A 13041-nucleotide genomic window follows, 5' to 3' on the forward strand; every position below is an offset into this window, starting at 1 on the left:
CAACTAAAAGAACTCCATACGCACAATGTGTAAACACATTAATAGTGTTCTGAGAAAAAGGCAAGAGCACTTTGACTAATAGATTATACATCTCTTTCCAGTAAAAGCCCACGACTGGTAACATGCTAATTAGGGGGTCACAGCTGGGCTGGTGTCACCGGCCTTGTGGTAAACAAGAAGGCTGCAAGCCAATTTAAAGTCCAAATGAGGCTTCAGGTGGAATGATCAAAACACTTAAAAATTACACTTTGAGAATTTTTATTACATTCACTAAGATGATTTTTAAAATTAGTATTTAGATTAAAAAAGCAAATATTTTAAGAGGCTATTAACTATTCAAGGACAAATTGCTTGGCGATGGTGAAACTGGTGGACAGTTAGCCATTAATGATTATGTAGCTAGTAACTAAAGATTTTTTGGCAATTATTAATTGTAACCTTCAGTTATTTGCCCACTTGTTGTTAGGCTATGCTGCATATTTTTAAAAGACAGGTAAATAGGCAATATATTAACCAAGTCCCACTAAATTCCTCATAGACAGCATCCCTGATGCTTGGGTCACCATGGTAACAGATGCCTGAGTTGTTTTTCAGGAACTAAGAGTCGACCCCTATCTAGTTCAGGCTGGTGAAGACCATCAGCCCATCAACTGGGCCTGTGCAGGTGTCCAACAGGTGAACTCCTGAGGTCAGGGAGCCAAAAACTCCACCCTCAGGTCATGGTAACACTGCCATTTTGTAAACACACATCCTCTGAAGAGGCAGGAAGCTTGACTATACCTGTGCAGATCAGCAGTTACCTCAGTCCTCTTTGCCTCCAATCATCACCCCCACAGTTCAGACCGCCCCGCCCCCTTATCCCATAAATATCCCTAATCCCCATCTTCAGGGAGGCAGATCTGAGATGTGCTCTCCCGTCTCTTCACTTGGCTGCCTTGTGAATAAACCTTTTCTCTGCTGCAAACTCGTCATCTTGGTGACTGGCTTTTCATGCAATGGGCAAAACAAACCTGGTTTGATAACAACGGCTTTTCTTAAGCAAATTGCAAGATGGTAAGTGTGTTATGCTCCAATTTGTGTTTTCAAAAATGAACTATGTATATGCCAAAATTTTTTCTAGAATGATATAGGAAAAACTAAAAGTAAAATCTCTAGCAGTGGGAATTTGGAGTTAGGGTACTTTTATTTCTCACTTTATACCTTCCTATACTGTGACTTTTTAAAACCTGGAAATATATTACTTTTAAAACAAAACCAACCAGCTACAAATATCCGATAATTTAGATTATTCCTTATTAGCCGGGACAAATGGATAAAGTTTCATTGAAGAAGAAACTGATCAGATAAAATAATTGCAAAGTGTTACCTGAGCATTTATTAATGAACCTTCAGCGAAACCTGAGAGTAAGTAGAAATTCTTACTTATCAGTAAGTAAACTCTCTTGTTGCATAAAGAACTAAAGGAAAAGGCAGATTGAGAGTCCGGATCTGGAGTCCTCCCGTTCCCACTGCACACTCTTCCCTGTGCTGCTGTCTGATGGGAGGAAGGCTCCTAAGGACGAGAGGCTTAGGATGCTGTCAGATGACCCTACCTGTCGAAAGCAGGGGCATTGGCTTCCAGGCCTCTGTTGAGTCTCAGATGATGCGAGCCAACCTAAAGCAAAAAGAAATAACACTAGTGATTCCTCCTGCTCTACGAACCCAGGAAGCAACGGTTTCCCCCTTCCCCTCTCACTGCCTGTCTCCCACCACACGCGGCAGCCACTTGGCCCCTTCCGTGGCCCATTCGCAGCTCTGGAAGGCCAGGCCTTGAACTCAGGTCCTGAAGCCTGAGTCTGGCTCTGCGGTGGCCCAGTCCCAGCTGCAGCCTGGACCAGGCAGGCTGGACTTCTTCCACAGACAGAAGAGAAACTTCAGGGTAAGACCATGAGGACCCTGTCAGATCTGCAAGCGCTTCCATAGTGCGGAGGTGCAGCTAAGCCAACTGGGGAGAGAAAACCACATCGCAGCCTCCTCTACAAATCCAGAGACCTCGACTGCCCCAAATCTGAGTTATAATCACCTGCAAACTAATTTGCCTTATTATTTAGAACTACCTATTTAACACTGGAAGTTTAAAAAACTAACTTAAAACTATGTATTGTTATTGGAGCCAGCATGAAGAGGCTCTCTCTGGACAAATCTGGGACAATTTGAGCATTGAATTACAAAAGGACAGTAATGGATTATAACCTGATGAATAAAATAGGAGTCCATCAATCTATACAGATGAGAGCTGGATGGATGGGTAGATGAGGTAGATGGATGGATGCGTGGATGGCGGGGGGAGATGGCTGGGTGGATGGGTAGACAGGTAGACAGGTAGATGGCTGGGTGAGCGGATGGGGAGATGGATAGGCAAGTGGAGGGTAGATGGCTGGGGGGGTAGGCAGAAGGATTAGTAGGTGGCTAGGTGGATGGGTGGGTAGACAGCTGGGTAAGTGGAGGGATGGGTGGGCAGACAGCTGGGTAAGTGGAGGGATGGGTGGGCAGACAGCTGGGTAAGTGGAGGGATGGGTGGGTAGACAGCTGGGTAAGTGGAGGGATGGGTGGGCAGACAGCTGGGTAAGTGGAGAGATAGGTGGGCAGATGGATGTGTAGATGGCTGGGTGGGTGGACGGAAGGGTGAGTGGACAGAGGGGTGGACGGGTGGGCAGGTGGATGGGGGAGAAGGGAGGGCTCTTCCTTACCGTAGAATAGCAACTGATAAAAATGGAGGAAGTGATGGAAAAATCGTCATTTGATAACCATCATAGTAAAGAATTGTTTGGCAAAAATCATCCTTTGATCAGAAACATTAAGGGGAAGTTTGAGGAGGAGTGGGATATTGGCATGGCCTCAGAGTCTCAAGAGATGCTTATCAGTTGAAAAGGAAAATATGTTAACTATAAGTGAAGCCATGAAACAGCACCTTGCCCATGCGATCAAAATCAACATCACTACAGAGGGCCAGATAGACTCTGTGGGCCTCCAGATGGGACCCCTGGAAGGACATGGCATCAGGGATCCATACCCTCAACCTGACCATAATGAATCACTGGGAAACCCCAAAATGAGGCACGTTTGATCCAAAGGAAAAGAAGGCCTACATTTTCTAAAAATGTCAGTGTCACAAGAGACAGAAAGGCAGAAGAACTGATTCAGATTGAAGGAGACTAGAGATGTCACACCTAAATGCAGGGCGTGATCCTGGCCTGGATCCTGGACCGAAGGGGAAAAGGTGCCATGAGGGACATTACTGGGACAATTGATAAATCTGGAATATGGACTGCAGATTAAAGTATTGGGTCAATGTTAAATTTCCTGAAAATGAACCTACACTGCAGTGACGTAAGAGAATATATTTTCTCTTGGGAGAAACACCCCAACATATTAAGAAGATACATGATATACACAAGTGACTCTCAAGTGGTTCAAAAAATGATAGCATATGTGTGTGTGGCAAGATGTTAGCATTTAGAGACTCTGGGTAAAGGACAAATGGGAGTTCTCTCTACTGGTCTTACGAGTTTTCTGTAGGTCTGAAATTATCTCAAGATAAAAGGTTTCTTAAAATGTATGGTTTAGTCTTGCTTGTTATTGAGCGTTGTCAAAGTGGTGTCATGAGATCCATCCAGATGAGATGCGATGATTACTGAGTATGACGACATCTAGCCCTGTTCCCACTTGAGGAAAGCACCCATCTAGAAAACTGGTTTCTCAGCAATAGATTTAGAAATTACTGGGATTAGGTTTGTCCATCCAAATGATTCTACAAATAAAGTCACAAATCCGTTTGGTCCTAAGAAACTCTGGGAGTTCCTAAGAAAGGCTCAACCCAATGTCTTCATTCTATGCTTCCTCTGCCCTCCTTTCTTGATGGTCATCAACACCTGCCAGATGCTTACTTCCAAAAACTTTCACAGCCCTGGGTTCCGAGAAGACAGCTCTGTCCTACACTCCAAGGCGAGCCAGCTCTGTCTTTCTTCTGAACTTACAAGGAAGGTGCTGGAGGAAAGCGAGTCTATGTTCCTCTTAGTCCCGCTCTGAGAGATTCCCAGGGCCTGAAACCCAAGAGAAGGGGCTGTTTGCTCCATGTCAGTCTGTCAGTCATCACAAGAAATCTGCCCCGGGTTCGGGGATAAGCCGCAGCTGTTTCCAGAATCGTTCCCATGGGAACACAGAGGAGACTGGAAAGACCAGGATTTAGGGCCCAGAAGCCTAGGTTTTAGTCATGACAAGTTCTCTTATTCGACACGTCTAACTCTGTCTCCCTGAGTCATAACCCAAAGTTTCTTCTTCGAAACAGGTAGAAATTTCAGTCACAGATGACTAGACTCAGGAGCATCCAATCTCTGGGCTCAAATTTCCTCCCATTATAACAATGACCTAAGTTCCATTCTGAACTGCAGAACCAGTCCAGGTCTGAGTGAGCACACCTGGACCCCAGGGGTCCACACGGCCCTGGGTGCTGTGGAAAGGGAAAGAGATAGGGAACCCTGGGATCACCGTGGAAAGACCTACAAGCGCGCTTCAAGGTTTCTAACAGCTCTACATAACAGGTGCAGACTAATTAGACAGAAACTGTGCCCCTGCATACTGAGAACAAGCAGAAATCTGTTTTAGCAAGCCCTCCAGCTGATTCCTGTGTTTGCACATGCGCGTGCGCACACACTAAGTTCGAGAACTGTTTCCACCTGCTCTTCTTTCTCTACTCCCTTTCTGCTCAGGTTGCAAATACCTGTGAGGGGCTAAGGAAGCAGGAAATGAGCTCGGGGGGCTGTGTCCACTCCTGCACAGCCATGGGGCACCCTGTGACCAGGCCTAGCCCGCCCAGGGCTGCTTCCTTGGGCAACATGACCACACGCTGTGTCCGCCCACCTCCGAAAGTGGACAGGGCCTGGGGCAGAAGTGGGGCCTCAGACATCCTCTCCACAGAGGTCACGCTTCCTTCATCATCCCTTTAGCCTGGTTGCCTTAGGCTTCACGTCCTGCCTCCCCCCACCTGGACCCTGCCTCTCGCTCTGTCCTGCTCTGACACTGACCCACATCTCTCCTCTCTGGTGTCACCCCGTCCTGAGGCCACTGTGTGTCAGAAGCCTCAAAAACGAGCTGCAGTCAGGGGCTGGAATGAAACCACCGCTGGCGCCGGGCCTCTGGAACTGACTGCCTCTACATTTTTTAGTCTCCCTCCTTCTCCTTCACCCGGCCTCCTCCCCCTGGCCGAGTGGACACTTGGCCAATCACTCCTGTCTGAAGTCATCAGTTCACTCCTGTAGACTACAGACTGAGCCTAGGGAGCTGGCCATGAGAAGAACCAAAGTCTCGAGAACGCCCGGCTGTGTTAGTCAAAGCAGAGCCTGCACCAGCACTGGAGAGTCCCAGAGTCCCAAATGGCATGTCCGAATCTCTCCCGGCATCCCTCTGCCCCTCCCCTAGTTAAGGCAGCCAGCATGTGTCATCTGGATCACTGCCACAGTCCCACCTGGTGTCCTTACCTTCAGTCTTCTCCCTCCAAACTAAATCCTATTACCTTTATGCCGAATCATGTCCCTCAGCCCTGGAAACCCTTCGTGCAGTGGCCCAGTGTGTGCTGGAGCCAGCTCTGACCAGCTCACAAGCCGACTGTGTGGGCATCTCTTGCCACCTCCCAGTTCAGTGACGTCAAGCTGGTAGCTTGAAATTGGCCATGATGGGAGTATTTACACCGCAGAAACGGGCAGATGCTACAAATCCGAACTTGTCCCTCCTGGCCCTAAGAAACCGGGCTTAACAGCATAGCACTGAGTGGTTCCTAAATCCTCCAGCACATCGAGTCATCTGGAGTCTTCAAAAAGTAGATGCCTGGCTTCCACCCCCAGACACTGTGACTTAAACGGGATGGCACGCACCTCGGTGTCAGGTTCAATAAGCTACACAGGGGATGCTAATGTGCAACAAAGTCTGGGTACCACTCTACCAGTGGCTCCTGGGGTAAAGCGTAAACTCCCCAGTGGAACACACCAAGCCCGTCCTGATCTGGCCCTTGTCTGCCTCTCCAGTCTCCCCACGCCCCCGTGCCCAGGACTGCGAGCAGCCATGCCAGTGTGGTTCTCCGGATACGCTGGGACCTCAGGGGTTGCAACATCCACCTCTGTGGTTCTCTCTGCAAGGGCTGCCTTCCCCGCCTGGGTGATTCCGTCCTGACGCTCCCAAGTCAGCTCAGACGCCCACCCCTCAGCCTGCAGGAGCTGGCCCTCTCCAGAGCCGCTGCCTCTCTCTCAGGCTCTTTCCACACAACACTGTCAAGCCCTGTCCCCTTCCGCCCAAAGGCAGGGGCTATACCAAGGTCAGGTGCCCTCATGTACCCACAGATGCTCAATGAGTGTGGGACAAATAAATGGCTTACTCCGGGGTGTCTCTGAGGGCTAGGACATGGAACAGACTAGGAGACTGGCCCTTGTGCTGCATATTGATAGGGAGATATGAGGACACTGTCACTACACCCCAGTGTCCTCACGGGGACTTAGGGGGAATCTCTTACTTCACTCTCAAGATGCAAAGGGCCATGGTCCTTCTGATGCAACTTGTGTTCTTATCTCCTACATGTTATAATTTATTTATGTTATTAATAATATTAACAGCTACCACTTTTTTTTGGAGGAAGATTAGCCCTGAGCTAACTGCTGCCAATCCTCCTTTTTTTTCTTTTTTTTTTTTTTTTTGCTGAGGAAGACTGGCCCCAAGCTAACATCCATGCCCATCTTCCTCTACTTTATATGTGGGATGCCTACCACAGCATGGCCTGACAAGCAATGCCATGTCCACACCCAGGATCCGAACCAGTGAACCCCGGGCTGCCGAAGTAGAACGAGCGCACTTAACCACTGCGCCATTGGGCTGGCCCCAACAGCTACCACTTTTGAGTGCTTTCTAGGTTCTAGATACTGTGCTCAATTCTAATATACATTATGATATTTAATTCTTTCCACAACCCTGTGAGGTCAGTACTGTCAACCCCATTTTACAGAACAGCATAGTAAGGTTTAGCAAAGATAAAAACTTCTCAGCTTTTTGAGTTACGAACTTTTTTTTCCCGAGATAAAAACTTCTCAAAAGTATACAGTTCCTAAGTGGGGGAGCCAGAACTGGAAGTGGAACCCAGGTCCGTCTAACTTCCAGGTTCATGCTCTGAGTCACGTGCTAGGTGGCCTTGCAATCTTGTTTCTTTCTGTGCTGCTGGCTGGTAAGCTCAGCAGCTTTGGGCAGGTACACAAACCCACGGCCCGCATCGCGTGTGCAACTTTATCTTGGCTTCAGTTGATTTTCATTGTAAGTATTTTTTCCCCTCACCCCAACCTCTTCATCATTTTTGAAACTGTTGTGCTACGAGCCGGCTCACATCCACATTTTGGTTGTACAGCACGCAAACGAGCACATACAGTGCCGTGCATCCAAGAGCTTAGTAAATGGTCCTTGACAAGGAGGAGGCGAATGTAGGCAACGTGGGAGCAGCAGAAAGGATTAATTACTTTGCATCCTCCTCCAGCTGGCTGAGTCATCGGAACCTTCAAAATACAGACCTAACTCACCTTTGCAAGATGTGTCTCTATACGCATGTTACGGGGGAGGAAGATTCGAAAGTGACAAGTGGAGCAAAATCTTCAAGAGACTAACAGTATATAAAAAATACACTCTAAAAGCAATTAGTTTTAAGGGTAAAATTTCAGTGTGGATCTTTATAAACTGCAAACCTATTTACACGGTAAAGATGAAAGTGTTAAAGGTACACGGTTGCTAGAAATGGCATCAGGATCCAGGAGTTTGTCATGAAAGTACCATTCCAGCAGAAATGTGCAGACAAATCATCATCCCACAGTCCTCTCTGCCCGCCCCATTCTCCCTCCCCATCCCTGGCAGGGCTCAGGGGTTCCCTGGGGCAGCCCCAACGGGGTGCAACACTCCAACTTAAAATGCATGCTATTCACCCAAAAAATCTTTGCACCTTTCATCTAACCTGAGCGCAAAAGGAAGGGAAAAAGTTCAAAACGGAGAAAAACAACCAGAATCGATCCTCAGGCTTGCTACTGATAGTTCAGGTAGGGTGACCGTGGACCACCACCAAAAGCTGCCCTCCTGGTGCCCTGTGAAGATGACCTCATCTCTCTCTGATGACGGATGGTATCTAGAGGATAAACATGAGTATTAGACCCAAAGGCCAGCAAATCTTTAGTAAGATTAATGAATATGAAAGCCTTTTGAAACTTATTTTGAAGAAACCTCGGAGGCTCTGGAGAAGCACAAGTGTTATGAATCTGAAAGGTACTAGAGCTGCCGGAAAGCGGGCCACCAGGTTCCACTGACATTGTCTGTGTCACACTCAGCGGCAGGTGTTCCACGACAGGGTCAGACTGTGTCTGGAGCATCAAGAGGGTCAAGCTGGAAGCGAAAATTAAAGAGGGGAACGACAAACAAGTTCTGCTTTGTTTTTAGAAGGACACCAGAACATGGAGGGTCCTAGAAATAGGAGAGAAGATGCCCAAAGGAGCTGGAAGATTCTGGAGAAGACAAAAGGGAGAAAGGAAGAGCCATGAGCATCCTCCTTGAAGGCTGAGGAATCAGACTTACTCTGGTGCATCCCAGAACAGCCTGCAGACGGACAGTGCGCAACGCAAGGAGGAACTCACTAATGATCGCAGCCACCCCAAATGGTGGCCTCTGGAGGCTAGCCTCTCACAGATGCTGGAAGAAGCACCCTTGAACTAGGTGACACGGGGAAATGGATGAATTTCAAAGGGTCCTTTCCAAATTCTAGGACTGTATCATGACCAGCACCCCAAGTTTTGTCTTTCTTACAAATTTTAACTTGAAACATAATGCGGTCTCCCTCTTTTCTTTTTCGCACTCTACTCATTTGATCTTCACTTTTTATGCTTCTAAACGCAGAGCTCCAGAAGCCTCAGAAAGAAAACTCCAAATCTAAAGAAGATCAAGTTTCAAAAACCGTTCTGGAATGTTCAGCACAGGCAAATCTATAGAGACAGAAAGTAGACTAACAGTTGCTCATGGAGAGCTGGGAGGGGGTGGGGAGCGACCACTGATGGGTAAAGGGTTTGTTAGCGGCAATGAAAATGTTCTAAAATTAGATTATGGTGATGGCTACACAAGTCTGTAAACGCACTAAAAACCATTGAATTGTATGCTTGAAATGGGTGAAATTTATGGTATATAAATTATATCTCAATATAGCTGTTTAAAAAAAAATAAGTCTTTTGGGATGAACTCCAGAGGAATTTTCCATGTTATAATTATCCTCGGGAGTACTTTTCTATGCCATCACTTAAAGCCACCAGCCATCCTCATTCATCTTAGTTGTTCCCTTTCTAATGGAAAGACTGAACGTTAATAAAGCTTCCTTCTTTCCCCTCCACAGAAGTCAGAGCCCAAACGAGACCCTCATCCATCCATCTTACTTGAAGAACTGACATGGTTCCTCTCCATGGCTGTCAACTGCAGCACAATGACAGTCACGAGGACAAAGTGCCTACTGCTGACACGGGGTCAAGTCAAGGGCTAGTGTAAGACCGAGTTGTGTCAAACACCCCCAAGAACCTGACAGATGGCCCTGAGCCTCGTCAGCCACTGGCTGACGACCCAACTGCCATCATGCAGAGTCCTGGGTAAGAAGAGTCGAAGGGACAGAGGCCCGGGCAGAGAGGTCTTCTGAGTGCACCAACGTTCCTGCAGGCCAGGGAGGAAGATCCAGGGCTGGTGTTGAGGAATTTCAAGTCCACTCGTCCGTGACCCCCCTGGGTAGGAACTCAAGAATGAGGCAGTGCGCGTTTCATTGACGACAAATGTGTTCTTGGAACATGGCACCACATCCTGAATTCTCCCCAGGAGCCAGCATGCCAAATGCCTCTGGCACTGACCAGAGCCCAGTTTGGGATGGCAAGGTGTATTTTTAGAAATCATGAGAAAGCTCTATGCAATTCTCACGCGGCCCCACAAAAGGCACCTCCAATCGCCAGAACTGGTGCACAGCCACCGGGCCCCAAGGACCTCTCACAGCCCTCTGGGACGTCACAACTCCCAAAAAGCATCTTTGGCCATGTTTTCAATACAATGAACTTTGGGTCTAACTTAAGGTGATTCTACTCAATGACCCTGCGGTTCACTCATGAGCAAAGACCTTCCGCTTAACCTGCTTCAACGGTGAGCTCGTGATCAGAAAATTACACACAATGTGTATGTTTCTGTATAAACACCAGACATGCACGCACACCCACAGACGCTTGTGTGCACGCTTTGACAGCTCAGCTCAAGCCAACTGGGCTGAGGACAAAGACCAGAAACTGTGCCATGAAAGAAACATGGTTAAAAGAAACAAACCACAGCTGTTTAGAAGACAGGGCCGGGGGAACAGTAACACACGTGGACATACTTTTTTTATTACCTACCTGGAGTCCTGGCTGCTCCCAAAACAGCGGAACGGAGCCTCTGATCTGGACAAAAGACGACACTCCATCATCCATGTAAATAGTCTGCACCACAAGGAAACATAAAGGGAAAAAGTATTCTTCAATGAAACCGAATGTCCTGAGGCCGGGTAACGGGATCCGGCTGCCTGAGACCCGACACCAGTCGGAATGAAGGGCAGACAGCCACTCCAGCGCCCTCTGCTCCTTTCCCCAGTGTGGCCGGGCTGCTGCCTGACCCACAGGCCGGCCCCACGCACTCACGGGATGCTGGCTGCCGACCAGCCTCCGAGGAGTCCAGAGCAGGGGCCGGGCCTCCCACGGTCTGCTGCAGCAGGCAGGGAATTCGCACCACCTTACCAAGCTTCCTGAAAAGCCCAGCAACGCTCCCCCCACCCCCCATTTTAGGAATTTAACTAAGATCTTCTTCGGAGCCCTCTATTTTCACCTTGCCAAGTAGCAGAGAGCGACTGGAAAAGGACTGAATGAAATGAACAAGCCATAGCCCCAAAACCTAGTTGACGGCACTAGTGAGGCCTGTACTTGACAACGCAAGTCAAGACTTGACTTGACTTGTAGCTGGCCTGGCCTTCTGCCAGTGTGTTCTTGAACATGCCACTAAGTCAACACACAACACAGCTTCCACAAGCTTCCAGTGTGATAGCACCTGCATAGAGGCAGATGAAACCGATACATTAAAGACACATATCTCCTCCTCTGCCCGCACACAGGGTACCAACTCCTCATGGGCCTGCTGGCCCCCACTGACATTGTAGCACAAGGGAGCTTTAAAAGGACAAAAAGCACAGTGCTGAGCGTCATGAGGTGGGGCTGTGGCAGTTATCAGATGTGCTGTCCTTTATCTGAGTAACTCTAGCCTGGCCTGGCAGGGCCGGCCTGGGCGATGCTGCTGGTCCTTTCCATTTCTTACTGGCCTGCTCCCTTACAGGGCAGCTTTCCAGGCAGCTAGATCACGCTCAGATCACACATTCATTAGTAATTCCGCTGCGGAGGACTTGAACATCAGGCCCGCAGCTTCCCTGGACTACGGGAATTCCATGAGTTTGCGGCTATACTATTGAGCTGAAATTCTATCCCTTAATCCCCAAAGGAAAAAAGCACTGGGTTAAGGAAGGGTTGTCTGTTTCCAGATATTGACTACCAGCCCATTTGTTACTCTCTATTATTCTACTGACAAAAAGAGAAGAAAGTAGCAGATCGGTTACAGTATGGCAGGCGGAGTCAGCTACAAGGAGATTCAGTGCGTACAACTGAGCTGCACGTGTGACCTGCACAGGTCCCGATTGCTGAGAAAGAAACTAACTCAGCTAACATCTCTCCATAAAGCCCACTCCTAACAGTGCCCAGGATCTGCTGTAAGCTAAGGAACATTACCCTTCGCTTTAATTAACATGCGCTAATTGCAGTACTTCCAGCACTAGACGGCGATCCTTTTAACCTGGAACTTACACGGGACCAGCTTCAGAAGACACCAAGAGGCAGTCACAGCGCGCCAGACCCCACGCCTGGGGCCAGAAGAAAAGATGCCTCCAAATTTCTGCACTCCTCCCTCCTACACGAAAATATTCTACTTCTGGGTCCCCATCCTATCATCAGGACCACCTTCTTTGTTCCCAAGGTGATAGGATAAACCTGGTCATCAAACACTCGTGATGGATTTATGGTGCTTTCCTTTCTGGGCTAAAGAACATATGTTTTAACACTAGTGGGAGACGGGATGTCTCACCTCACAGATGTAATTTTAACAGAGGGCATCTGGGGTCCCCGGGGGAGGAGAGGCGGGATGGAGAGTGAAAGCAGGTCAGCACTGGGCTCTGGGACAGCAGCCTGGGTCCAGCTTCCATGTACCAACTCCCATTGCCCAGCAGGATGACCCTGGATACGTTCCTTAACCACTTCCAGCCTCAGTTTCCCTCTCTCTCAATGGAGTTAATATCACCTGGTCACAGAAGGAGGAGTCAATGAGGGAGTGTGATCCCAGGGCATGGCAGGCCTCCAGGAACATGCTGCCCCGTGAGTGTGGACAAAGCCCCTGCAGAGGACGCAGAGACGCAAACAAGGGTTTAACCCAGGACAAGATAGACAAGAGGTGGGATGGACACCAGCAGGGCATTTCAGGAAGGAGGGACTCCACTGTGGCCATGGCCGTGTGGCGGCAAGGCCAGGCCAGGCCAGGGCAGGCCTGGGACCCCCTGGACTTGGCAACCCTGAGAGGCCCCTTTCACAGAGTGGCGGGAGCAGGAACCCTATGACCATAAAGCGAAAGGGACAAGCAGACCAGGTAGATACACTTTTATCTAAAAGGCTTTTGGCTGAACTTCGATTTCCGGATGAGGTGTTTGCAAACCAGTTCTTTGCCAGTCTGCCTTCCTGGGAGGACGTGCACAGTCATCCTAACCTCCCTGGATTAATCAGCCACCTCATCTTCAATGGCCAGATAGTTATCTCTTGGTAGACCCAGGGGACTTTTTGGGTTTTGTTTATCTGCACAGTGAGTCATGGCTGCAGAGCGAGTGCACCAGGTATGACTCAGAGCAGAGCCGGA

At 48.6% G+C, this 13041-nt stretch overlaps 1 protein-coding gene across 11 annotated transcripts in view; it reads right to left on the reverse strand.

Annotated features, from left to right (window-relative positions):
- Nucleotides 1-13041, reverse strand: part of SYNJ2 (synaptojanin 2) — a 117611-nt gene that overhangs the window by 58464 nt on the left and 46106 nt on the right. For all 11 annotated transcript variants that reach the window (XR_011434375.1, XM_023633039.2, XM_070256304.1 and 8 more), the window contains exons 5-6: nucleotides 10458-10541; nucleotides 1593-1654 (exon numbers count right to left, since the gene is read on the reverse strand). Coding sequence is in view for 10 of the 11 variants with exons in the window: in XM_023633039.2 (XP_023488807.2) it covers nucleotides 1593-1654; nucleotides 10458-10541 (146 nt within the window). In the remaining variant the exon portion in view is untranslated. The remainder of the gene's footprint in view (nucleotides 1-1592; nucleotides 1655-10457; nucleotides 10542-13041) is intronic.

The sequence above is a fragment of the Equus caballus genome, chromosome 31 (genome assembly GCF_041296265.1).
Source record: "Equus caballus isolate H_3958 breed thoroughbred chromosome 31, TB-T2T, whole genome shotgun sequence".
NCBI lineage: Eukaryota > Metazoa > Chordata > Mammalia > Perissodactyla > Equidae > Equus > Equus caballus.